Source organism: Myotis brandtii, unplaced genomic scaffold (genome assembly GCF_000412655.1).
Source record: "Myotis brandtii unplaced genomic scaffold, ASM41265v1 scaffold181, whole genome shotgun sequence".
In the NCBI taxonomy this organism is placed as follows: Eukaryota; Metazoa; Chordata; class Mammalia; order Chiroptera; family Vespertilionidae; genus Myotis; species Myotis brandtii.
In genome coordinates, this window is record NW_005356712.1 from 3,425,819 (window position 1) to 3,453,809 (window position 27,991).

A 27,991-nucleotide genomic window follows, 5' to 3' on the forward strand; every position below is an offset into this window, starting at 1 on the left:
CTGGCTGTGCCTGTCATCATGGGACGGCCATGGCCCACGTTCATCTGAGACCCTTGGGTCCGGCACCTGGTACTTAATACATACTATAGGATGCTAACATGCTGCTGATGGGAAAACTCAGACGAGGAGGGGGCGTCTTCAGAGTGGGAATATGTCAGGGGCAATGCGATGGATTCAAGAATCGATACCATTTGCTAAGACAGCCCGGATTGAAAATGTTTAGCCTGTTGGCACACCATGGGGCCTAATTCTTGATTCAGGATTGAAAGTGTTTTAGCCTGTTGGTACACCATAGGGCCTAATTTTTGACTCAGGAAATGTAACCACTGGTAACTTATTATCTATCATACTCACCCAGATTTCATGCTGAGGCAGGATATCTGGGTGGAAGGGTCATGAACTCTGGAGTCGGGCTGACTTTTGGGTTAGGCCCCCACCTGCCCTTTCACAGTTGTGTGACCTGAGGCCTGTCCCTTTACTTTCTCAGCAGCTTGAGGGACATCACTGATGTTCAGGAAATAGCAAATGATAGTGTTGTTCTTATTCGGTGTGAAATTCAGTCCACGGGTTCAAAGTGATAGTGTGGTGGGAACGCATAGACTTTTCTGGACCTTTGGCATAAAGCAGTTGCTAATTCTGCTTCTCCCGCTCCGTGGCTGACCAGCAGCGTCTAAGCGGCTGAACCAGGGCTGCTGAACCTCCAGGGCAGCACTCCCTCTCCTGGGAGACACTGGCCTCCAGGTCCCACTGCAGCACTTGGCGTGGTGACCTGCACCGTGCGGGCATTCACTAACTACTGAGTGAAGGAATGGATGGATGAGTTTGGGGAGGCCTCAGGGAATTTGGGAAATTACACATAAAATTGGCTGATTTCATACTCCTGTTTCCCCTCACTTGAGAGAGAAACCATGGCTTGACCTGATTCGTAGAAGACCTATGACCCAAAAGGTCACCATTCTAGAAACACAGCCAGAGCGACACAGGACTTAGAGACCACCTGACCCCATTCCCGTCCCTTACAGACGGGGAAACCAAGGCACAGAGATAGCTGTGGAGGGTTAAGATGAGGTGGGCTGACAGCCAGCTAACTCTACAGTGTCTGAGTATAAGCAAGGGCTGACACCTGCCGATCTCCCAACGGAACTGGACCTGCAGTTGAATTTTGTTCAACTTGCAAGTTCCACCCCGCAACTCCCTGCCAACACTTAAAAACCAGGCAGGTTCCCGGTACGGATTTTCATGTCGAAGACTGTACTTCCAGGATTTCTTGGAGAAATGGAAAGATCTGACAACCGTGAGTTTGTATTTCCACGTGGCAACAAGACTGGAGATGAGTGTCTCCTTTAGATGGGACATCAACGCTCCAGTTACCCCGGTCCCTCCTGGTGCACGTTACTGGGCCCAATGCGTCCCAATTTGCAACCTGATTTAGGTACCACCCTGCTGGACACCCCTTGATGGCACCCACACCCACACCCACACCCACACCCACACCCACACCCACACAGGTATCCAGTTTTAAATAAATGAGATCATACTGCTTATGTTTTGTCACCTGCTTCCCCCCCTTCACTGATATTAGGTTGCTGAGATCTTCCCACGTCAACAAGGAAAGGGGGTCATCATCCTTTTTCATGGCTGCATAGTGTTCCATTGTTGGTCACCTCCTTAGGGACATTTGCCTGTTTCCCATTTTCTGATAGTATAAACGAGGTGTAGTGAACATGCTTGATTAGGCAACTTTGAAAAAAAAGTGAGGTTCCTAGAAGTGAAATTGTTGGGTCAAAGAATGTGCCTGTTATGTGATACGTAGGCAAGATTACTTCAGGGAAGGGTCTGCCCATTGGATCTGGTGCCCATTCTGTGCTGAGCTGCTGCCTCCCCTCTCTCAGTGCTTACCCTTCCAGAGTCTAGTGTGTTTGGCATTGAAGGCCCATCTGCCATAACCTCATAGTGGGCGGGAACTATGAGTTCTCTGGTTTCTCTCCATAGACTTTACGTAATCAATAACTATTCATGATAGCATTGATAACTATTTACTGATAGCATTGATAACTAGTCTCTGAAAGTATTGCTAACTATTCATGATAGCCCTGATAGCTACTCATTGATAGCATTGATAATTAATGAGATGGCAGGGGGCTGGGCAGAGGGGAGCAAATACTTCTTCCAGGAACTGCCAAACGGCCCCCTCCTCTCTTACACACCCAAACCAGGCTTCTGCTCCTCCCGTCCCCTCGCCATAGTCTTCGCAGGCCCAGCTTCCTAACGGACAACATGAGCTACACAATAGAGATTGAAGCAATGACCCAGACCAGAGCCATCTTCTTCCCACTAGGAAGGTTCTACATGGAGAGCTCTGTCCCCATGAGTCTTAGGCACCAGGACCGACCCCTGGTGCCGTCAGAACTCTATGGGCAAAATCAACCCACCGAAACCAAAGATGGGAGAGGGGGAAGTTGCCACCATTATTCATGTGCTCACTTACTCTCATTCAACAGGTTGAATTGAGCACCTACTATGTGCGGGCATTATGCTGGGCTCTGGGAACATAATGATGGGGTGGGGAGGGACATGGTGTCTGCAAATGTACAGAAAATATTCTGGGAAGATTAGAATGAAGGGGACTTTACTTTTATTTCTATCTCCTCTATTGTTTGAATATGTAACTTCTCCCTTGTTAAAAAAAAAAGTATTTTTTAAATTAAAAATTGCGGCCTCTTAGGGGGGAATGCAAGAGTCCTAACTCTCCTCGGGTACAGGAAAAAGGGAGTGAGCCTCCTGCTTCATCTAATGTGGCCGTGGGGGTCACAATCGCTGCTTTCAGCACCCAAATGCAGCCCAGGAGGCAGGACCTTGTGGCTCCCCCCCCCCCAAAAAAATGGTGAACAGTGGAAATGGGACACTTTTTAAAGGGGTTTCATGAATGTCCTCAGTCATGAGCTTTGGTTGTGAGTCAGCATTGGAGAAAGTTCTTTATGAGCCAAGTGTAAGGGAAAACATCCCAGGAGCAGGACAGTGGTTCATAGAGGGCAGTGGACTAATGTTTTGAAAATAGTTTCAAATTGTACAATTATTATTTGTTCCTTGCAACAAACAAACAAAAACAACAGAAAACCCAAACAAACAATACAGAAATATAGAAAGTAAAACTCCCTTTACTCCCCTGGGGTCACTTAAAGTCCAGATCAGAGGTCCTCAAACTACGGCCCACGGGCCACATGCGGCCCGCCGAAAACATTTGTTTTTTTACTTCAAAATAAGATATGTGCAATGTGCATAGGAATTTGTTCATAGTTTTTTTTTAAACTATAGTCCGGCCCTCCAATATATTGATTTCAGAGAGGAAGGGAGAGGGAGAGAAAGACAGAAACATCAATGATGAGAGGGAATCATTGATCAGCTGCCTCCTGCATGCCCCACACAGGGGATCGAGCCCATAACCCAGGCATGTGCCCCAACCTTACATCAAACCATGACCTCCTGGTTCATAGGTCGATGGTCAACCACTGAGCCATGCAGGCCGGGCCGGCCTCATATGTGCTAATACTTTCGGTCCTCACATCAACACACTGAGATTTGCTATTATTCTCTCCCCTTTTCCATAAAAGAAAACAGAGGCCCAGAGAGGTTAAATAACTGGCCAAAGTCACACAGCTTTTATGTGTCTCAATCAAGACTCCAACTCAGGCGTCAGGCTCCAGTCTGTGCTCTTAACCATCACAGTGTTCTGTGTCTCTGCCACACCTTTTTATGTGGACACACACACACACACACACGCACACATATTCATTAATGGAAAACCAATCTGGGATTGTGCTATTTGGCCATTTGCTCTTTTCAATGAAGAACCATAACCATGTTTCTGTCTCGGCATATTTGTTCATTTACTTTTAAAATTTTTATTTATTGATTTTTAGAGAGAGAAGAAGGAAGGGAGGGGGGCCCGTTGAGTTGTTATTTCACTTGTTTATGCATTCGTTGGTTGATTCCTGTATGTGCTCTGACTGGGGACTGAACCCACAACCTTGGTGTATCAGGACCACGCTCTAACCCACTGAGCTGCCGAGCCAGGGTGTCTCAGCATATTTAGATCTACCTCTTTCTGATATGCATGTAGCTTAATTTGTTAATCCAGCCTCCTACTGATGGACACGTGGGTTGTTTCCAAATTGTCTCTATTACAAATAAAGTTGGAGAGAACATCCAATTATGTAACTACCTCTGTGGGCTAGATCCCTAGCCTAGGGTGTCCAACGTAAGATCCCCCAAAATGTATGCACAAGCCCACTCCTGTTTGTGGGACGTGGTGGAATGTGTCCACTGGCTGTGGAGTGGGGAGCTTTTGATGTTCACGTTTCACTGTGGACACCAACCTGTAACCAACGCGTGCGTGGGCGTGGGGATTCTTCCAAGCAGCAGGCCTGGGAACCTCAGAGTCATAGGCTCAACGATGTACAGGGAGGAAAAGTGAAAATCAGTTGCTGGTCCTTCCTAGTTTTGCAAGAAAATGCCATTCTTTTGGTGGATGAAGATGATCACAGCTTTAAAAATACCATTTCTCACCCTAACAGGTTTGGCTCAGTGGATAGAGCATCGGCCTGCGGACTGAGGGGTTCCGGGTTCAATTCCGGTCAAGGGCATGTACCTTGGTTGCGGGCACATCCCCAGTAGGGGGTGTGCAGGAGGCAGCTGATTGATATTTCTCTCTCATCGATGTTTCTAACTCTCTATCCCTCTCCCATCCTCTCAGTAAAGAAATCAATAAAATATATTTAAAAAATACCATTTCTCAAAAAACAAAAAACAAACACACACATACACACATGCACACACACACACAAAATAAACCCATTTTTCTCACCTCTCCTGGTGCCATTGTAATGTTCCCTTCATCATGTGCATTTAGCTCACATTTGCCTCTTCTGGACATTTCATTTCATGGAATAATACAATATTTGTCTTCTCCTGTCTGGCTTCTTTCTTTTAGCGTCATGTCTTCAAGGTTCACCCATGTTGTAGCATGTATCAGGACTCCGTTCCTTTTCATGGCTGCGTAATATTCCACTGTGTGGACATACCCCAATCTATGTGTCCATTCCTCAGTTGATGGACATTGAGGTTGTTTCCACTCTGGGGCTGGTATGGATAATGCTCCTATGAATGTTTATATACAGGTCTTTGTGGGGGCACATGTTTTCAGTCCTCTTGGTTATGTGCCGTTTTTTTAAAGTTTGAAGTTGCTGACTTGGATCCCCATGACCGTCAGCTCATGTAGACAGTGAGTCCACTGTTGCTAATGTAGATGGTGGGGTCTGTGTTTAGGACTCATCTCTTAAGTGCAGTCACATGTATTTGGTTGGGGTCCAAGGAAGAGGCAGAGAGCACCCCCAAACTGAGTAATCAGAGGAGAATTAACCCAAGTGTGGTCAGAGGTTAGAAACCAATGATGGATAGTGCAGTGCTCACTGCTGGGCGTGCAACACCCCTGACCTGAAAGGGGAAGACGAGGGACTAGGACCTGGATCCTGGAGAGGGGTCTAGGGCCGAACCAGAGAACCACCTGGCAGGCACTGAGCCTGCTGCCCTGTTACTGCCATCTGCTGGCGAGACCTGGCAGGAAGCCAGAGGCCAAGGGCGCCTGCTGGTGCAGTTCATATAGGTCAATATCCCAGACGTCTTCCAATTTGGAGAAAATAAGGTGATCTCTCTCCCAGTTTCTCTTCTAAACCACTTGGTTTGCATGACTCACATGGCAGTTCTTATTCCACCTGCTTTAGAGTAATGTGTGAAATGTTCTTTTAAAATATATTTTTTTTATTGATTTCAGAGAGGAAGGGAGAAGGAGAGAGAGATAGAAACATCAATGATGAGAGAGAATCATTGACCGGCTGCCTCCTGCATGCTCCCCCTCCCCCCACTGGGGATCTAGTCTACCACCCAGGCATGTGCCCTGACCAGGAATTGAACCAGGTTCCTAGGCCAACACTCAACCACTGAGCCACAGCGGCCCAGCTGTATGAAATGTTTTTATCTCCTCTGTTAATTTGCAGCTCCTGCTAACTCTCCAACCTCATCTCCTCTCCTCCTCCTCCTCCTTCTAATATCATTCACCTACCACAAAATCCACCCCTTTAAAGTCAGTGGTTTTTGTTACATTCACATAGTTGTACAACCACCCCCACCCCGATAGTCAATTTTAAAGCATTTTTGTTTCCCCAACAGAAACCCTGTACCCATTAGCAGTCACTCCCCAATTCTTCCCATTCCCTTCAGCCCTGGGCAACCACTAATTTACTTTCTGTCTCTAAACATTTGCCTCTTCAGGACATTTCATTTAAATGGAATCATACAGCCCTGACTGGTTTGGCTCAGTGGATAGAGCGTCGGCCTGAGGACTAAAGGGTCCCAGGTTCGATTCCAGTCTAGGACATGTACCTTGGTTTCGGGCACATCCCCAGTTGGGGGTGTGCAGGAGGCAGCTGATCGATGTTTCTCTCATCGATGTTTCTGGCTCTCTATCCCTCTCCTTTCCTCTCTATAAAAAATCAATAAAATATATTTTCAAAAAATAAAAAGTAAAATGAATGGAATCATACAATATTTGTCTTCTCCTGTCTGGCTTCTTTCTTTTAGCATCATGTCTTCAAGGTTCACCCATGCTGTAGCATGTGTCAGGACTCTGTTCCTTTTCATGGCTGCGTAATATTCTACTGTGTGGACATACCCCAATCTATGTGTCCATTCCTCAGTTGATGGACATTGAGGTTGTTTCTACTCTGGGGCTGGTATGGATAATGCTCCTGCGAATATTTGTGTACAGGTCTTTGCGGAGGCACAGTTCTCTTGCATATGTGCCATTTTGTCTGCCCTGCCTGGGGTGCCTCATCTTATCTTGGCTAATTCCCTGGCCTCCTTCAGTGCTCAGCACGGGTCTGCCTCTTTCCCTAAGGAACTTTCTCTGTCCTCCCTCCCTCCCTCCCTCCCTCCCTGCAGTGAATATCCATTGAGCACTGCATCCTTCCCATGAGCTCCCTCTCCTCCCGGCTCCTATGTTTACCCAGATTGCATGCTCTTCACATGCACACGATGCTCATTATCAGCATCTTCCCATCTCCATCTGTGGGCCTCTGAGCCCCTCAAGGGCAAGAACTATGTCACTGGATCTGTAACACTTAGTATGGTGCTTGGCCCGTTTAGCAATGAAGGAATGGATGGATGGATGGATGAATGAGTGAGTGAATGAGTGAGTGAGAGCAGAGACCGTCCCACCAGTCTGCCTTGAATATGGATCTATGAAATGAATAGCAGACCCCCTGCCCCATCTGGAGCAGCACAAAGGTAGCCTGACAATGCAGTCTCTCTTTTAATCACAGAAGATACCTGTGCAAACATTCGGTCTGAAAACGAGGGGTGTGTGCGCACAGACATGTGTTTAGGGAAGGCTGCTATGTGGACAGAGCTTGAGGGGTGGGGGAGAGCACCCAGACTAGCTTTGGGGGAACCTTTCCTCTTAAAACAGAGCCTTGTATCTAGCAGCTCTCACCCCTCCCCCTCCCGACATACAGGCTGGCTGTGCAGAAGCCCAGGGCGCTGACGTCATCCCCAGTGGCTGGCTGCACGTGCCTACTGACCGACATGCAAATCTTTATTTCTGCAGGTTGGTGAAAACCCTGTGTCCTTGGAGAAAGCTGGTTCCTGTTTTCCTGAGGGGGAGCCCAGAGCTTGAAAGGCTGCGCGCGGTTGGCACTTCGAGAAGGAAGTGGGGAATACAGACAGCGCCTGGAGCACGAGAGCATCGCGGAATGGGACTGGGGAAGCCCTTTGGGGATCCAGCTGCAGAAAAGACACCCTAATGCTATTTACATACAGCTCTCTCTATATATATAAAAAAAGAAAATATGAATATTGCTACTCAGTGCATGCCGTGTGGAGGACGTGGTCCCCTCCCTTCTCTGCACCTTCCGATGTGAACTTGACTCTTTCGTGTCTGGGGCACCGGAAGAGAGATGCCTACTGTGTCCCGGGAAAAATTGCCAAGACTGGTGGGAATTAGCCTCAGAGCCAACCCACCGCCTGGGGAGGGATGCTGGTGGAGTCAGAGGTGACATTGCAAAAGGCAAAAGAGAAAGGCAATATATAAAAAAGTGCGGAGGACTGGAGGCCAGTGTGTAGGGGCGGTCTGGGATACCTCCACTTCCAAGTTGTGACAAGTCCTAGCCCCTCTCTCTCTGTCCCTAAGATAGAGAGCTAGCCCCCTGTCTCATCAGGACAGCTGGGCTTCCCCTCTGCCTCTGGGGTCGCTGGTGCTTCGCCTGAACTTTGCTGGTGCTAAGTGTGTGTTCTCGCTGGTGCTGCCTGGGTTTTCTGTTGCCAGACCTGCGAGGCCAGGGGACAAGAGAGATTTCTTTTTTGCTGTTTCGGATTCTTTTTTTCTAAAAGGATGAGGGGAGTGTGCAACGTGAGAGTCCCTTTCTCTTTGCAGGGACCAATATCCAGAGGTGTGTGGGGGCAAACCTTGAGGCCAGGGAGGGAGGCCGGAGGGGAGGGAGGAGATGGCAGCGAGTGGCCTGCTGGTCACCAGGTGGAAAGCTGACCTCATATATGACTGGTTTGCTGTCTCCTCCACCCCTGGGAAAAGTATCCTGGCGGTTCAGCCCACGGCCTCCCCCACTCCCCAAGGGGATTTCAGGGCTTAGATTTTATGGATTAAAAAGCCAAGAAATGGCTACCAGAAGGTCAAGGGTAACTTATGAGCAAGGTACGTTGGGGAAGGGCGCGGGTCATTTAAATGAAATGCACCAGCATCTCACTGCAGACTGACAGAGGGTCTAATTTCCCCCCCCCCCCCATAAGCTCCTATTTTCAGAAGTTTCTAGAAGGGCTAAAAAAAAATGTGTGCTGAACTGAGACTTGGTTGCAAAGACTCTTCAGGGAACAATGCTTATTTTTTTGCTTTCAATTTTTAAAAAATCCAACAAAACCAGGTATTATTCCTCTGTGCAGGCGATCACACGGCCGTTTTCAAAGCTGAGATGGTGAGGGGCCAGGCTGCGGGTTGAGTCATTCATTCTACAAGGCTGGATTTGTAGGTCACCACCCAGGACCCACGGACAGGGGGTGCGCTGGGCTGGTTAGCAGACACGCTTGCAGTTCTAAGAAGCCGGCAGAGGGATCAGCCGTTGTTCAAGTTGACATGGGCCGAACGAGAATCATCCCCCATAAGCTTTGCTGAAAATCACCGGGTCCTTTACAATGAGGCACCTCTGCGCGCTGCGGCAAGCTGGGAGCTGACTTTCTTAAAAAAAGAAAAAATTTTTAAAAAAATCCACGTCTCATGTTTTCCTAAATGACTCTTTAAAGAAAGATGCAACGCGAGTTGCCGAAGGGAGGGCACCTCCCACCCTCACCCCCAGACTTGTTAGCTTCCATGGCTGGAGTCTTCCCCGCAGTGAGGTTTACAGGGGACGGGTATGTGGGCATGGTCTGTGGAGAGCGGCAGGTGGCTTCCCCACCAAGCCACCACCTTAGGGAAGGCGAATGCATGATTAGAATGATGGGAAACACGGCCTCTGCTTTTATGAAGACACCAGAGCCTGTCCAGCTCACCCCCTTTGGGGGAGGGGTTCTTCATGATTGTAGTAGCCAGCACAGCTCCCTGCTGTTTTAGGCTACCCCAGAGTGGGGGCCTGTGACCACCTGGACACAGGGAGAAGGTCGGAGGGTCCCTGTTTCAACCCTGACTTGCCTGCTAGCTCACGGCATGTCCGCTGGAGGATCCAAACTCTGAATGGCGGGGCTGGCCTTTTGAGCCATGTTGATTTCGATGAAGCCACATTGCTGAGAGAACCGGGCACCCGTGACCTCCTGATGGAACTTTGCAACCAAGTCCCTTGTACATACCCTCTTGTATTGTTAGGAACCGTGTATTTACCGAATCCTGGCTTTTTTCTTGCATATCATCCATGTGAGTGCACTTCTCCACAATTGATGTATCTGATCGCTGCCCCGGTTTTTGACAAGGGGTTGTTTTTAATGCTCGTTTTTATATGAGATTGTACTTCTTGATGGACATTTGTATTAGGAAATGGAAGCATGGTCTATCTGTATATATTGTCTCCACCGTCTCTCCTGTTGCATTACTGGGATTGCATGAGATAGTGGGGTGGTGTTTTGTGTTTTTTTTTTAAAAAAAATATTTCCCCAGTGTGCAAAGTGCTGGCATCATTTCTCCCTCTCCCCCGCCCCCCTTTTCTCTGGCTGCCAAGGAGCCATTGATTTTGATTAGTTTCACTGTAGAGCGTCTGTGAAGAGAGAGGGAGGGAGGGAGGCTTTGGAATAAATTTTAAAAAAGACCTCATATCGGGTTTCGGCAGACAGCAGTGTGTGTGTGTGTGTGTGTGTGTGTGTGTGTGTGTGTGTGTGTCCAGGCAAAGCAGAGGGGAGCCTGTGAGATCATTGTTTAGGTAGCTAACTGCATAATGAGGTGAGGAGCCAACGGTAGGGCCTCCTCCTTCCTGGTGGTGGCTGGCTGGGTACTCTCACAGGGTGGGGGCCAGGAGCCATGGGGATTGGAGCCTGCTGGGACTTCAACGTACCAAAGCTGTTCCATTCCCTTCTGGAAGCTTCTCTCCCCTACCCCTCCCTCCTCAGTACAATACGATCTCTTTCCCCCTTTTCAAATTTGGGGTTCCGTTTCATATTCCCTTTGGCATAGATGTGGCTGGAGGAACAGGTTTCTTTGGGGGTGCCCATTTGCCTCGTTGGCCGCTGTCCATGGTCCTGCGCCATCAGCGGCTGGGAGAACCCAATCCCTTTCCCCCCACTCTTTCATTGGGATACTGGAGACTCCTTTTCCACTTCTTCCAGTGGTCTCGTTTTAAAATTCTTTTCTATTTTGATGAAAAATGGTGATGGAAAAGAATACTGTCACAGAACAATGGAGCTGTGACTTTGATTTCACAATTGATGTATCTGATCGCATGTACTCCTAGCTCTATTTCATTGTTTCTCACAGCGACAAAATACGACGTCCCCGCGCTTGTGATATTGGGGGAGTCCTCCCCTGACCCTACACAAGCATCTTCTGGGGACACTAGTTTGCCACTGTGGACTTTCTGAGTGTCCACCGGGTATCGGAAGCTGCAGTGATCAGAATATGGGTTTTGTTGATAAGAATTCTTCTTCTAAATGTTCCCTTAAGTCCCCTGGGCCAATCAGAGGGTCAAAAGCTTTGGGAAATAAGGGGGAGGGGCAGGCTAGACACCCTGTCCTAGTCCCATGAGAACTGATAGAAAGAGGAAATTGATGTCCAAGTGTTCTTTTAAAACTTAAACTGAAAGTTTCTTTTTGTAATTTTAATTTGTTCAATCAAAACACCTGTTTATCGAGCACCTACGATGTGCCAGGTTGTAGAATCCCATCTGGGAAGAGACTTATTAGTCACGGAGGGGCAGCCCTGCTTGGAACAGATGATGCTAAATGTCCCTTCCCAGGCTGGTTCACAGTTTTTAACAGATTTCTCAGGTCATCATTGTGACCCCAAGCCTCGCTGGCAGATTGTTCTATAGTATTTTTACTTACTGAGCGGCCGCACTATCATGAAGGCGATTAAAAAGCCCGTGATCTCAACTCACTCTCAGTGCAAAGAGACTGGTTCTGGCTGCTTCGCTCAGCAATGAAACGAGAGCCGCCATTTAAGGACGGCTCGCCGCTCCCGAGCCCTCTGCCGAGTGCTTTACACGTTTCCCCCTCGGTGATTCCTCACTCCGGAGGTCGGTAGTCATCGTTCCCATTTGACAGGTGAGGAAACTGAGCCTCAGAGAGGTTACACAGAGTGAAGTGGCTGAGCCAGAATTTGGACTCAGGTCTTTGTGACCCCCCGCTTCCTCAAATCCCCCAAGCCTGTGAGCTGACTGCCGGTCCCAAGGCATTGCTAGTTCAAGGGCAAGCCCAAGCCAGGGGTGTGCAGAGAGCTGGGGAGCCTGACGTAGGCCCACGGTAAAGTGTTGCATTTGGGGACACTGCAGGGCAGGCTGGATGGTTTAACTGGGGTTTTATGCATTTGTCCCCTGCCTTTTGCGTTCCTGGTTTCTATCAGGTGGCTGGGAGGAGCATCTAATTTGCGGGCAGGAAGGAGGAAGCTTTTCTTACCTCCTTCCTGCCCCCTCCCCCACCCGATCCCCAAGTTCCTCCCAAGGTCCTTTGCACTGTGAGCGCCCGGAGCCTGTGTGTGTGGTGGGGATGGCTGTGGGGTGTTTGGAACCTTGGTGAGGCCTCCGGCTCAGCCGGAGAGGCACTAAGTTTGGGGAGTTCCGTTCTGGGTTCTGACCTTGCTGGTTCGTTTGCTCTTTTGTAAGAGGAATTTCGTACCTTGGAGACGCTTTGTACATATTTGTAATGACTTTATTAAAAAACTGGTTGTGCGCTTCCAGCGAAAGGCCTTTGCGTTTTCATTTCCTCGTGGAAGGCTGGTCCCCAAAGACGATGGGAGGATCTGGCTGCACAGCCCAACCTCCCCAGGGCAGAGGGAGGGTCACACAGTCACTTCCCTTCTCTCATAGTCCTGAGAACCCACCGAGGGGAGGGTTGGCCTAAACAGTACCCTTGGGCTAGGCAGCGGGTTGGAGAACTTGCCCAATGGTTCATGTTCAAGGTCATGCGCAGAACCATCACTAGGCATGTCATCATGTAGATAAGCTAATGAGCCTACACATTGGTATCTCCAACGATGGGCAAATGGGGCCACTCTGGTGGGGCACTTCCCCCTGCATTTACCTGGTCTGAGTGAGAAGTACCAAGAGACCAAGTTCTAGTCTCTTCCTTGGAACAGTGGGGTGAGGACAGGTTGTTTTCTAGATAACAGACCCTCTATTTCCTTTAGGGACCCACCCCTCCCCCACTCTCAGTCAATGTGACTTAGAGCCATAGACGCCATCCTCCCACACACCTCTGTCCCCACTTCCTGGGCTCACCACCCTACCCAGGCCTGGCCAGCCCGCCAAGTCCCAAAGGCTGAAGTGAAAGGTGTGGAGACAAGTTAACCAGTCAACCTTGGAGCACAAAGCCGCTGGAGGTCATTTTACTACCACGTGGGACTGGACTGCCTGCAAATCCAACACTTCCGAGGAAAACAGCATTGAGGGCCGGAAAGACATGATTTTATTTTTTAAAATATATTTTTTATTTATTTCAGAGAGGAAGAGAGAGATACAAACATCGATGACGAGAATCATTGATCGGCTGCCTCCTGCACACCCCCCACTGGGGACCGAACCCGAAACTTGGGCATGTGCCCTGACCAGAATCAAACCGTGACCTCCTGGTTCGGAGGTCGAAGCTCAACCACTAAGCCACGCTCGTTGGGCCAGAAAGATATGATTTTAATATTGTCACCCGAGTCTCTGAATCCCACTGTACCTGAAGTCCATATTGTTATAGGAACCACATTAAGTCCTTTTATTGAAGCCACGTTTGAGTTGGTTTTCAAGTAATTGCAACCAGAAAGTTCTGCCGGATGATGTGTTATGGTGGCTTCACTGTGTTGCCCGGAGAGGCGTAAGTTGTCACCTGGTGCTATTACCACTGAGTCTTGAACAACTCGGGTTTGAGCCGAGCGGGTCTACTGATACACAGTTTTTCTCAATATTGTAAATGTATTTTCTCTTCCTTATGACTTTCTTAATAACACTGTCTTTTTTCTGGCTTACTTTAAGAACACAGTATATAACACATATAATGGGCAAAATATGTGTTAATCGGTTATTTACATTATCCGTAAGGCTTCCAGTCAATAGGAGGCTGTTAGTAGTTAAGTTTTGGGGAGTCAAAAGTTACAGGTAGATTTTCTACTGCACAGGGGGGAGGGTTGGCACCCCAAACTGCCATGTTGTTTAAAGGTCAACTGTAATTTACAATTTAAATATCCATCATAATCCATCAATGGAAAAACTGTCCTTAAATCAGCCTATATGTTCTAGGTCCGTGCAGCCTATAGCTAACCACCGTGGTGGGCACTGCAGGTGTCACATCCGCATCCCTCCTACCAGTTCCATGTTCCGTCCTGCACCTTTGTGGCACCTGGCACCTTCAGAGGGTCGGGGCCTCCTCAGTGGGGATGGGAAGGTTCCCCCTACCCCCTGCCCCTAATCACCCCATCGTCAAGGACTGAGCGTGGGATCACAAAGACCTCAGGGTGGGACGACTCTGAGATGCACCTGGCGCTCTCAAGGCCCCGCCCCAAACCGTGAGCTGTGCCTTCTTGGAAAGGCGCCTCCTTGCTTGGCCTCTCCCCGCTCCACTCATTCCCTTACTGGTTTCTCCGGAAGCGCTTCCTTAATAAATCACGTGTCACTCGATGGGGCTGCTCTGGAAAAACCAACGTCAGATGCCACCCACTGCACCAAGCGCTTCTTTGCATTTCTCCCCAAACGGTTCCACCTGGCTCACGAGGCGACCGGAGACCCAAGACCAGGAACGTAAGTGTGGCCGGCAGATGTTATTTATTGGCAGAAGGGAATGTAGGAGGACGTTAAAAACACCAAGGCGGCTCTGTTTGGCCCAGAGCAAAAGCCCTGAAAGATCCCAGCCTTGCTTCACATGTCCTGCTCCGACCGCGGCTCAGCAGCCTGGAGGTCTTGTGCCTCTCTCTCTCCTCTGCGGAGGGTGGAGTCTGTGACATCCAGGCCCGAAGCTTGCCTTTTCACCCCCTCGTTCATTGTGCCCGAGACAGTCCACCTTAAGAGGGCCGTTTCCAAGTCATAAAATATGAAGAGCAGGGTACTTCGATCTGATCTGACGTTGGGTGAATTCAGCTCAAAGTAAAGGAGTTGCAGAGCCAAGACGGGGAAGGCAGAGAGGCACCGTTCTTCCCTTCCAAGAGCGATGTTTGGCAGCTTTTACTCTTGGGCTGGGGAACACATTTGGCCTGACATCTGGAAAACCCTGCACTGGCCACTCTTCCTCCCTGGAGCTGAAGTTAAACCCTCCCGCCCGAAAGGAAACCTCGAGAGGGTTTTCCCTGGAGGGTGGGGGGACCAATAAATAAAATCCTACGGTCAATCAGCCCACCTGCCCCTGAATGTCCCCATGTGTCTGACACTTAAAAAAAAGATTTTAAAATTTATTTTCAGACCTTTGTGGCACCTGGCCAGATGGGCCTGGGCTGGAAACTCAGTGCACACGGCTAGGAAGGGAGAATGAAAAACACCGACGTGAGAGGGAAACATCGATCGGCTGCCTCTTACATGCCCACCCACTGGGGATCGAGCCTGCAATCCTGGGCATGTGCCCTGGCTGGGAATCGAACCTCTCAGGGCACAGGACGATGCCCAACCAATGGAGCCACACCGGCCAGGGCCACAGGTGACACTCTTTATAGTGTCAGGGGCACGGCTTGTTTTTGCAGACTGTCCGAGAAGTTTTGTGTATGTGTGGCACGAGTGTAACTGACAAACCAGTGGTGTATTCACTGGTTATCCGCATCCTCAGTTTCCCTGGTTCCAGCAGACGACACACTAGGCTTCCTCACTCTGGAGATGGCTACAGGGAGGTGAAGTGGTTTCCCAAAGTCATGCCGAGTTTAGAAAATAAACTAGCAAACAAAACAGAAACAGACTCCTAGACAGAGAACAGACTGACAGCTGTTAGAGGGGAGGGGCCGGGGGGCCGAGTGAAAAAGGTGAAGGGATTAAGCACACACAAAAATCAACTCATAGACACAGATAACAGTACGGTGATTACCAGAGGGAAAGGGGGCAGGGGAGGTGGAAAGGTACAGGGGGATGAATGGTGATGGAAGGAGAGGTGACGTGGGTAGTGAACACACAAGATGATATACAGGTGATGTACTATAGGATTGTACACGTGAAACCCATATAATTTTATTAACCAAATCACCCAATAAATTAAAAATTAAATTAAATTAATTTAATAGAGAGCTCTATCGGCTCTGTCACATGCTACCACTTTAATGCCTTCTCCAGCTCCCATTTCTCCAGCCTCTTTGATGGCACCTGCAGACAGGGACCTCTTCCCGGTAAAAACCAGTTGCAGAAGATTGTGTTCCTTCCCCTTGGTTCTTCCTCAAGGCGGAGGGAACAGAGAAGCCGAGTCTGCTGGGCTCTGCTTCCCTCCACTTCCCTTTCTGACTTGATTATCTAGGCAAGTGGGATTGTAACAGCGCGGCCATCGCCATAGTAACAGAGCTTGAAAGATGCCATGCAACCCTGGAAGGGATATCAGGAAAGCGCCAGGGACGTCAGGGAGAAGAAAAGGTGCTGGCTCCACAGCGCAGGGGCCACGTGTCCGGAATCTGCTGGGGACGGGGTGGGCATGCTCACACCGGCCGAGGGCAAGGGGGCAGCAAGGCTCCCATCTCCCCTCCGGCTTTCTTGCTGGTCTGCTCCCCAGCCACCCAGATGGCTTTCTCTGAAACGCCGTGGGCACCAGCCCATTGTGCTGGGTTGACGGTGAGAGGATAGGGCTGGGAGAAGGGCAGGACAGGCAGGGTTCTGGTGGCATCTACATGACCTCCTGTGCCACCTCCTCCCAGATCTCAAAGCGGGGAGGGAAGTGGCTCTGCTATAGAGATTAGTAGCTCTCATGCAGAGCTACTCATGAGCACTATATGAGAGCTACTCTCCGCCACCACCCTGGCTTGTGGACAAATCCCTAACATGGACTGTCCCATTTGCTCTGGAGGCTACCAGGGGAGAGGGAATGTCCACAGGGGCTGTTGACAGGTCTGAGGCGTGAGTGAGGGAGGGGATGGGAGGGAGGAAAGAGAAATACAGATGGGTGCAGAGACAAAGTGGTGTCTGTATTTGGGCCAAAGCTGGCTTTTCTTGGTACCCACATGTGATGGAGCTCCCCAGCTCAGAGCTCGGGAAGAAAGCAATTTCAGGACCAAGTCTTGCCTTCTCAATGCGGTCCACATTAAATATGCCACGCACCCGGGCCACCCATGCGCATCAAAATCACCTCTTATGGTTTTAAGAAACCTTGTCTGCGGTCCCCACGCCGCAGTGTCTGAGCAGCGGGTCAGCATGGTGGGCTCTGAAGCCAGGCGGGCCTGGCTGGAAACTCGGTGCACATGGCTGGCTGGGTGACCCCGGCACGGTTACCACACCGAGCTCTGTGCCACGGTTTCCTCCGCTGTGCCACGGAAGTCATCCAGGCAGGATGCCTGATGCCGTGCCTGGCTCACTCTAGGCGGGGCCAGGCATCTGAGTTTGAAAAAGACTTCACAGTGACCCTCATCTAGACCCAGGCCGTGGTGGGGAGGCAGTGACGCCCAGGTCCCTCCCCAGTGTGCAGCATCAGGCATTCGGTTCTCTTGAGTAAAATAACCAACAGGCGGGACCTTGACTAGTCCTGGTTCCTTGACTAGGAGGGGATGGGAGACCTACCTGGGCAGAGACCGAGTCTGAGTTAGGAGGCTTCCCCATACGTAGGGAAGGGTGCACGCACTGAGCCAGGGAACAAACGATGAAGGTGAAGGTGGGGGGAACAGAAAGCTTTAGGGAAAGAGGTGGAGAAAGGCGGGAGGCAGGACACGAAGAGCTTGCGGCCTGTTTCCCAGGAAGTCCCCAGAGCTGGACCCGGCCACACGGACCCTCCGTCATCTCCCTGGGCGTGCCGGAGCGTCGGTGCTAGTACACCTGGAAGTGTGCCGAAGTGGCCCCGTCCTTCCAGCAGCGCACGGTGTCCACGGCAACGGAGCGGCAGAGCGGGCAGGTGCGCTCGCGGTCCAGCCAGAGGCAGAGGCACTCCTCACAGAACACGTGCTGCGGGGACAGCAATCAGGGCCACCAGGATGCTTTACTGGGTGCCCACGCCATGCCCACCTCGGTCTGAGGAGCTGGGGACTCAGCAGCCAACAAAACAGACAGTTCTGCCCTCCTGGAGCTTGCACTCTAATTGAGGAGACAACTGGCAAAATGAATCTTTAAAACATAGGGAATGTCAGTTTCAAGTGCTAGGATGGAAATGCAGGGAAGGGGGCATAGGGTATGCTGCGGGGTGGGGGTGGGAGGGTGCAGTGTTAAACAGGGTGGCCTGGGAGGACTGCACTGAGATACTGACATTTGGGTAAAACTTGAAGGAGGGTGAGGCGTTAGCCCTGATGGCATCTGGGAAAAGAGCGTACCAGGCAAAGTAAACAGCTCGTGCAAAGGCCCTGAGGCAGGAGTGTGCCCAGTGTGCTGGAGGACCAGCAAGGACAGTGTGGCTGAGCTTGGAGTGTGGTGGGTGGGAGGGGGAGCTGAGATCAGAGAGTTGATGGGGGCGGTGCCGATCATATAGGGCCTTGTGAGCCATTTCGAGGACTTTGGCTTTTACTCTGAGAGAATTAGGGAGCCATGGCAGGGCTCTGAGCAGAGGAGTGACTTGATATGATTTGCATTTTTTAAAAGATCCTTTTGGAAGTCAGTCGGAGAAAGATAAATATCACATGATCTCATTCATATGTGGGATATAATGATCAACATAATTTGATGAACAAAAATAGACCCAGAGACAAATGGCAGGGGAGGGGGGGGGCAGTTAGAGAGCAACCAAAGGACTTGTATGCATGTATATTAGCATAACCAATGGACACAGACACTGGGGCGGTGGGAATGGTTGGGGAGGGGGGTCAATTGGGGGAAAAGGAGACATATGTAAAACTTAAGATAATAAAAAATTTTTTTAAAAAAATAAAAGATCCTTTTGGCAGCTGGGTGGAGAACAGACCACAGGGGTTAAGAGAAACACAGGGATACGGGAAACGTTAACAAGTTCCGCCACTTTCTGGCTTTAACTGGGACCAGTGACTTAACCTCCCTGTGCCTCAGTTTCCTCGTCTGTAAGATGGGGACAATAGTGCTCTCCCCTTAGGAAGATTGAAAGCACTTAGACGTGACAATCAAATGCAGTATATGAGTCTTGATTGGATCCTGGGTGGGGGAAGGGAAGGGGAACCCTAACTATGAAGGATGTTTTGAAGACAAATGGAGAAATTTGAACATTGGGATTTTGTATCAATTTAAAATTTTTGGGATGTGTGCTAGTGGAATTGTGGTTATGGGACAGAATGTCCTTGTTCTTGGGAGATGTATGCTGAAATATTTAGGGATGAAGAATCAAGATGTCAGCAACTTATTCTCAACAGGTTTAGGGGGATAAATTTATATCAAGAAAAGCAAACACAGTAAAATGTTAATGGTTAGTAAATCTAGGTGAAGGATAAAAGGGTGTTCATTGTACTATCCTTCAACTTTTCTGTAGGTTTAAAATGTTCAAAATAAAGAGTTTAGGGACAATAATATAAAAGTCTTAACAAAATGTTCTTTAAAAGGAAAAAAAAACAACTAAAAAAGAAGGCACTTAGAACAGTGCCTGGCCAATAATAAGTGTTTTGTAAGTGCTGGTGATTATTCAGTAATAATTATGATTACGTTCAATTGTTTATTCTCTGTCTCGAGATGCCAGACTGGAAGGGGAGACAGGATCTTCCTTTAGCCTAGTGGGCTCTTCATCCATCTGTCTCTTCATCCATCCATCCATCCATCTATCCAACTCTCCATCTTGCCACCCATCTAGTTCCCCATCTACCTACCTATTCCCCCATCCATCAATTCACCTATTCCCTCACCCATCTGTCTATCCATTTCCCCAACCACCCAGCTACCCACACACTTTTAACTCTATCCACCTATCTTTGCACACTCACTCACACACCCCTGCACCTGGCCACCATCCATCTCCATCCCAATCAACCATCCTGTTTCATCTACCCCATCCATCCATCCATCCATCCATCCATCCATTCAACCATCATTTACTAAGTCAGTATTGTGACTCTGCGTTTACACAAGATAGGCATGGTCGCCACTCTCAAGTTGCTTATAATTTGGCAAAGAGGAGACAGACCTTACACAACCAGTAGCCTACTTAGCTATCTAGCTGACAACTGGGATGAGTGCCATGAAGGAAAAACGGATCTATGAGGCCATAGATCCAGAGCACAAACTAGTCTAGGGAAGGAAAGTGAGGGAAGCCTTTATTAAGAAACATTTCACTCAGACATTCAATGCATTTGGGAATTAACAAGGCCCTTTCATCACCAAAGCAAGCCTGAGCCATGTGCTCAACCTGGCCGGCCATGCTGGTGGGCTCCAACCACCACTGGCTGTGGTGTGGCTCCTGATCCGGGGCAATGGTGTCTTGTCCAACCCCTCCCAGGAATTCTAACTCAGCTCTGGGAAGACAGCAGGGCACCAGGAGAAGAATGGGAGAGAGAGAAACAGCCTAAAGAGATTGCCAGAGAGAAAGAAGGAAGCCTTTCACCTTGACATCAGGCCCAAATACTCACTGCTGCTACTAAGAAGGAAATGCAGATGGCTCAGAAGCATGTGAAAAGACGCTCATAATTAGGGAAATGCAAATTAAAACTGCACTGAGACAGTGTTTGTCACCTGTCAGATTGGCGAAGCTCAAAAAAGGCTTGATAACGCAGCAGTTGGCCAGGGAGGGGAGCGAGAGGTCCAGTCACACTCGGCATTGGGATACACTCTTTATGGAGGGCAATGCAGCAATAACCTCTGCCCTAGTGATGCCACCACCAGGAACTTACCCTGCCACGAGCTCACCCATGTGTGAAATGGAAGGCGTGCCAATAAGAGCTGATATATATTTTTTCCCATTGATTATTAGAGAGTGGAAGGGAGAGGGAGAGACAGAGAGAGAGAAACATGGATGTGAGAGAGACACATAAATTGGTTGCCTCCTGCACACACTCCAACCAGGGTCGGGGATTGAGCCTGCAACCAAGGTATGTGCCCTTGACCGGAATCGAACCCTGGACCCTTCAGTGTGGGCCAATGCTCTAACCACTGAGCAAACCTGGCTAGGGCAGAGCTAATATTTACTGAACCCTGAGCACATCCTCAGTGTGATTCTACATGCTTCACTAGAATTCTTTCATTTACTCAACACAATGGGCCCAGGGAAGTGCTATAAGTCTCCCCATTTCTCAACTCCCATGGCAGCCACATCCTATATAATAAAGAAGTAATATGCAAATTGACCATCATGCCCTCACACAATATGGCTGCCCCCATGTAGTCAAAGATGGCCACCCTCATGTGGTCACAACATAGCCACCACAAGATGGCTGGCAGGGGAGGGCAGTTGTGGGCGATCAGGCCAGCAGGGGAAAGCAGTTAGGGGTGACCAGGCCTGCAGGGGAGGGCAGTTGGGGGCGACCAGGCCGGCAGGGGAGCAGTTAGGCATCAATAAGGCTGGCAGGGGAGTGGTTAGGGGGGGATCAGGCTGGCAGGTAGAAACGGTTAGGGGCAATCAGGCAGGCAGGCAGGCGAGCGGTTGGGAGCCAGCAGTCCTGGATTGTGAGAGGGATGCCCGACTGCTGGTTTAGGCCTGATCCCACAGGGATTGGATCTAAATCAGCAGTCAGACATCCCCTGAGGGGTCCCAGATTGGAGAGGGTGCAGGCTGGGCTGAGGGACCCACCTTCCAGTGCACGAATTTCATGCACCGGGCCTCTAGTTTGTAATAACAAAAGATTATCAGCTACTCAATGCACACCCAGAGGAGAACGGTTAAACGAATTGGGGTCTATCCAAAAAGCAGGATGATAGGCAAATAAGGGGCAATTTCTTACGACAGAGTATCAAGTAAAAAAGGGAAGATGCAGGATGCAGCTTGGGTAGAATATGCTGCAACTTATGTCATTTTGAAAAAGATGTGTTCAGTGTATCTATATGCACTTACAAAGTATCTCTGAAAAGACAGAAAGGAAACGGGTAACAATAATTGCCTGTGGGGGTGTTTTGGGGACTGGGGAGCTGGGGACAAGGGCAGGAGCCTGCAACCACTTTCCTTCTTCCATCTTTAAAACATTGTTTAATGCAGCTTTTTATTTTGGAATAATTTTACACTAACAGACAAGTTGTAGCGAGTAGAGGAAGTCCTCACATACCCCTCACCCAGTTTCCGTTTCCCCTAATGTTACCTTGCGTCTCCACAGTGCACTTGTCGAAGCGAAGAAGCCCACACAGCCTCGTGGCGATGGACTACACGCCAGGCCTGATCAGGAGTTCGTCAGACTGCCTTTCCCACCCATGCCCTTTCTGTGCCAGGACCCAGCCCGGGTCCCACATGGCATTCAGTTGTCATGACTCCTCACTTATGAATTCTGCAGTCAGATTTTGGATCATGCAAATATATTCTCAATTTTAAAATAAATACAATGAATAAAAAACAAAAAAACAAACCAGCTATAATCCCCCCAAATCAAAAGCAAAACCAAAAAATTTTCGCTGATGCCAAAAAAAGACCCCCCCTCCTGTCTTCTCACCCCCGGAAGGTGGTGGTGGGGAGGAGCCATATGCTCTCGATTCCTTCTCGTCTGCAGGCGATGCCTCCTCCCCGAGGCCTTTCCAACCTCGAGCTCATCGCTATCTGTCCTGGTCCCCGGGGACGCTGCATGAATCTCTCTTACACAGCACTTATCACCGCCTGCCTTGTTTCATAGTTATTTATGTATGTGTCTGTCTCCCCAAGGGACCGCGAGCTTCCAGAGCAGGGGACAGGGTCTGTGTGCCCTCTGCCTCCCCTCCCTGGTGTCTGATAGGATGCTTGACTCATACACATTTGCTGAATTGACATCTTCGCCCCTGATGTCAGGAGGAGGAGGATGGAGGAGGAGGAGGAGGAGAAGGAGGAGAGGGATACATGTAGGAAATTAAAGGGACTAACCAGTACTTACTGCTATAGGTTGGTGACCCACAAGTAATCATAATAAAAACAAATGGTAAATCTAATTATAATGATAATTATATATATGAACGACTTCTATGACTAAATAATTCAAATTTAGTTCTTTCTAGAGGTGATCTCATTTAATCGTAATATTAGCTCTACAAAGTAGATGTTATTGTGATACCCATTTTGTAAATGAGAAAAAGCAAGGCAGAGATGATCTCATCTAATCGTAATATTAGCTCTACAAAGTATTGTGATACCCATTTTGTAAATGAGAAAAAGCAAGGCTCGGGGAGATGGAATGACCCACCTAGGGTCCAGAGTGCTGCTGGGTTTCACAATCACGATATTCTGACACTGTGCCTTAGTGAATTTTTCATTTTTGACATTGAAACTGAGGTTCAGAGAGGTGAAGTAACCTGGTCCAGGTGCCCCAGCTAATGAGAGACAGAGCTAATATCGGAACCCAGATCTGACTCCAGTCTGGACCACACTGTTCTCAAAGACCCATCCCAGAGCCTCAAGGTTTGGTCAAGGGAAAGGCACTTGAGACTTCTGCCTGGGGCAGGGCCTGCCGGTCCCCCAGCCTCAGCCTCTGATGCCCCTGCCCGGCCCTGCTCACCTGGCACATAAGGATCAGAGGCTCCCGGAACTCGGCCTGGCAGATGGCACAGATATCACCAGCCTCTGTGCACTGCTGCCCAGTGGCCCGGACTCCGTAATTCTGTTTGTGGGAGGGGAGAGAGAGAGAGAAACACAGCTGTGGACCCTGAGAAGCACACTGAGACCTGTTTCCGGCTCTTGGCTTCTAGTTCCTGTGACTTTGGCCAGGACCACATGAAGCCGACTCACCTGCGAGGTACAAAGAAGCTTCAGGGCCTTCCTGACTCCACCCACGCGGCCACAGATGTCGAAGGACTGAAAGGAGAGGAGGGTGATGGCTGAAAAGCATCCCAGGATTGTACAGGATCTCGCTTACCACCTCCGAGCCGCCCCCGCTGCCCCCCTCATCTTTGCCTCTGAGCATTTTCATGGCACTTCCTCCCATCTGAAACTCCCCCTTCCCACCAGTTCTGCTTGGCTTTGGACTTCCTGCTTTCCATCAACAGCCTCCCCTGTCCCTGGGCCAGGAGAGCAAACACAAGGCATGCACACTGCCTTTTCCTCTCCCAAGCCCAGGGCAGGCATTGCTAATCGATCACAACACTCTTCATCTGGCCCAGCCAGAGCCGATAATCCTCCATCTAGCATTCCAGTCAGCCACTTCCAGTCGATCAGGATCAGTAGGCTAGATAAGCCGCATGGGCTGACACAGCCTGCACTGCCTGGCTAGCCCTCCTGGGAAGAAGGACCGAGAACACAAGCATTTCCTCAGGATTCTCCAAGGTCAAAGAAAGAGGAGGATGTACTTATTGTGAGGGGAAACTGATTTGTACTAATGATGAGAAGGGAAGGACCTCATACTGATCTGCAGAGCTGACGGTGCACCATTTAGCAGGAACAGAAAGCGCATTCAGGGGCAGTGAGGTCTGGGGGTAAGAGTGGCCTGGTTTGGACGCAGGCTGCCTGGGGTGGACGCTCATGCTGTTATCTCTGGCTGAGCGACCCTGGCAAGTTACTTCCCTCTGAGCCTCAGCTTCCTCGCCGGTAAAATGAGAGCAATGGTGGTACGTACTCTGAAGAGTTGTGAAGATTCTGTGAAAGGCTAGCCTGTGGTGAGCTTTATGGACAAGAAATGAGGGTGGCCCTGGCCGGTATGGCTCAGTGGTTGGAGCGCTGGCCCGTCGACTAAAGTGTCGCAGGTTCGATTCCCGGGCAGGGGCACATGCCTCGGTTTCAGGCTCAATCCTCAGCCCCAGTTGGAGCGAGAACAGGAGGCAACCAATCGATGTACATCTCTCAGGTTGATGTTTCTCTCTCTCCCTCCCTCCCTCTCTCTCTCTCCCTCCCTCCCTCCCTCCCTCCTTCCTCCCTTACCCTCTGTCTAAAATCAATGGAAAAAAATATCCTTGGGTGAGGATTACAAAAGAGAAGAAAATAAATTAGGGTGGATTTAACCATGAGAAGAAATGAAGTCCTGACAGGCCGCAGTGTGGGGGAATCTTGGAAACATGCTGCTCAGTGAGAGAAGCCAGACACACAAGGTCCCACATTGTGTGACTCCCGTTATATAAAGTGTCCGGAACAGGCACATCCACACAGATAGAAAGACTAGTGATTCCAGGGGCTGGGGCTGGGGGTGAGGAGGGTACAGGAATGGGGAGCGACTGCTTCCTGGGTACAGGGTTCCTTTTTGGGGATGAAAATGTCTTGGAACCAGACAGAGGTGGTGGTTGCACAACATTTCGAATCTGCTACATGTCACTGAATTTTATGTTGTGTGAATTTTCACTCAATTTAAAAGAGAGAGATTAGGGGATCATTCCAAGCTCCCCCTGGCCCTCAGGGGCAGCGAGTGAATGGGGCCTCCGTAGGCCCGCCCTCCAGCTGCCCTCCAACCTGCCAACCCCCGCCACCTCACCTTGCAGAGGCTGTAGAGGATCATCAGGACTCCTCCCAGAAAGTGGCTGTTGGAGGAGTCGTCACCCATGATGTATTTGTACCACAGCTGGATGGGGACCAGCGATCGGAACAGCTGGCTCAACTCCTCGATGACCAGATAGAACTTTCCCTGCAACCACACGAAAAGCATCAATTATTATTAGCAGTAAAGACCCAAAGGACCCAGCGGGGGCCCCCAGCCTGGGCAGTAATGACATTCCAGGTCACAGGCAGGCCATTAATCAGCTTTGGAAAGCACTCAGGCCCGCTCCTAATGGGCCTGAGATATGGCCGGGGAGACGTGGCCCCTGCCCGCTGCCCTCACCCGCTGCCCACCAGCCCAGAAGATCAGGGCTCCACGGATCACGTTTCAGGGAGGGAGAAACCAGACACCTTTGGCAGAGAGCTGGAGCGGGGTCCCTCCCTGGTGTCTGCTGTGGCTTGGAGGGCTCAAAGCCACACGTCGGGGCACAGTCCCTGCCCCGCACACAGATCACCCTCACCTCCAAGGGCTGACCCAGGCATCACGGGACAGCCCTCAGAGGCATGGGCAGGATGGACCGCAGGAGGCAGGTTAGGGCAGGCCAAGAGGTGGACGGGGGTAAGACCTGTGCTCTCCTTCCCAGCTCATCATCTGCTGTCACCAAGGAGGCAGGGTACTATCTGGGGAAAGAACATAGACTTGGGGACTCAGGCAGGGCCAGGTGTGAATCTTATCCTGCTGAACGTCTGTGAGCCTCAGTTTCCACATCTATAGAATGGGAGTCCCATTCCCACCTTCTGAGGTTGCTCTGAGGATTAAAGGGGACGCACACGGAACGCAGAGCGGTGCTCAACAATTCTATTTCCCTTCCTCCCTTGGCTCTTGGACAAGGCCCCCAAGCTTGTGGTGGCCTGCGCTCTAAAATGGAACTGAAAATAACCCCGCCCTGCCCTGTCTAATAAAGTTAAACTTACATCTACTTATGACCCAGCAATCCCACTCCTAGGTGTGTACCCGAGGGAAATGAACACATATGTCCATTTGTATGCTAATGGTCATAGCAGCTTTATTCATAAGATCCCCAACCTGGAGACAGCCCAAATGTCCATCAGTGGGAGAGCAGATAAACAGATTGTGGTGTATTTATACAATAGGGTACTACTCAGCAATAAACATGAACAAATGGCTGATACATACAACATGGTTGAATGTCACAGGCATTAGGTTGAATCAGAGGAGACAGTTATACAAGAGGACATACTGTATAATTCTGATTTATTGACCATCCTAGAGTAGGTAACACTAACCTGCCATGATAGAAATCAGGTCAGTGGTTGCCTGGGGTGAGTGGGGGGAGGACTGACTGCAAGGGGCACGAGGGAACTTTGGGGAGCGATAGAAATCTTTTATCTCGTGACTGGGACGGTGGTTACACGGATGTCTATATTTGGCAGGACTCACTGAAATATAGCTTCAAATCTGTGCGCTTTACTGTATTTAAATTATACTCAATAAAACGATTGAAACAAATGGAGGAACGAACATAGGCACAAACAAATAGCCCTGCCCCAGGCATGCCTAGCCTTTACAAAAATGTCAATAATCTTTGCTCTAACAATTCTACTTCTAGGAATTGACCCTAAGAATAATTACAGATGTGTGCTGCGATGTGCCAGCAGGAATGGTCAGCGTAGCATTCTTTGTAACAGTACAAACCCAAACCAGTCATATGGAGGAACGAACATAGACACAAACAAATAGCCCTGCCCCAGGCATGCCTAGCCTTTACAAAAATGTCAATAATCTTTGCTCTAACAATTCTACTTCTAGGAATTGACCCTAAGAATAATTACAGATGTGTGCTGCGATGTGCCAGCAGGAATGGTCAGCGTAGCATTCTTTGTAACAGTACAAACCCAAACCAGTCATACTCTAAATGAGGGTCTGATTACAGCAGAGAGCTACGATGCAAAGCCAGCAGCCATTCAAATATTACCCTGAAAAACAGGTCCTTCACAGTGAAGAAACCCAGCACACAGCACATTCACCAAGTGATCAAGGTTAACGCCCCCAGTAATAAATCAAATGGACAACCTAAACCCCTTGATAGGATGCACTGGGAAGGAAACAGCATCACTTCTGATAAAAAACAAATTCATAACCTCAATAGAATCATGAGGAAACAAGAGACAAATCCAAATTGAGGGACATTCTGCAGAGTAACTGTCCAGCCTCTTCAAAAATGTCAAGGTCACAAAAGACAAAGAAAAGACCAAGGAACCGTCAGATCGAAGAGGATTAAGGAGACAAAATAAATGCAACGTGGGATCTTGGATTTGATCCTGGAGTTAGGAAAACGAGACAGTTGGTAAAATCTGAGTAAGGTCTGCAGTTTAGTTAATAGTAAAGGTACCCATGTAAATTTCCTGGCGTTGCTAACTGTAACCTGGTTCTATTACATGTTAATGTTAGGGGAAGCTGGGCGAAGGATATAACAACTCTACTATCTTTGCAACTTTCAAGTCTAAAAGTATTTCAAAATAAAAAAGACGTCATCTTGGCCATGACTATCTATTGACTCAGGGAAATGCTCATAGAGTTCTAAGTAGAAAAAATACGGTATGCAGAAACACTCATTTTCCTTGTGTTTTTCTGTCTTCTCCATTTTTTTTTTTTTTTGGTACTGATCATGTGATATATTTA

The 27,991-nt window shown here is 49.3% G+C and overlaps 1 protein-coding gene across 4 annotated transcripts in view; it reads right to left on the reverse strand.

The window, feature by feature from the left end:
* Positions 1-15,835: 15,835 nt before the first annotated feature.
* Positions 15,836-27,991, reverse strand: part of RNFT2 (ring finger protein, transmembrane 2) — a 49,591-nt gene continuing 37,435 nt past the window's right edge. For all 4 annotated transcript variants that reach the window (XM_005863792.2, XM_014537701.1, XM_005863790.2 and 1 more), the window contains 4 exons: positions 25,286-25,435; positions 23,617-23,682; positions 23,387-23,488; positions 15,836-17,786 (listed from right to left, as the gene is read on the reverse strand). In XM_005863792.2, the coding sequence (XP_005863854.1) occupies positions 17,652-17,786; positions 23,387-23,488; positions 23,617-23,682; positions 25,286-25,435 (453 nt within the window). In that variant the 3' untranslated portion in view covers positions 15,836-17,651. The remainder of the gene's footprint in view (positions 17,787-23,386; positions 23,489-23,616; positions 23,683-25,285; positions 25,436-27,991) is intronic.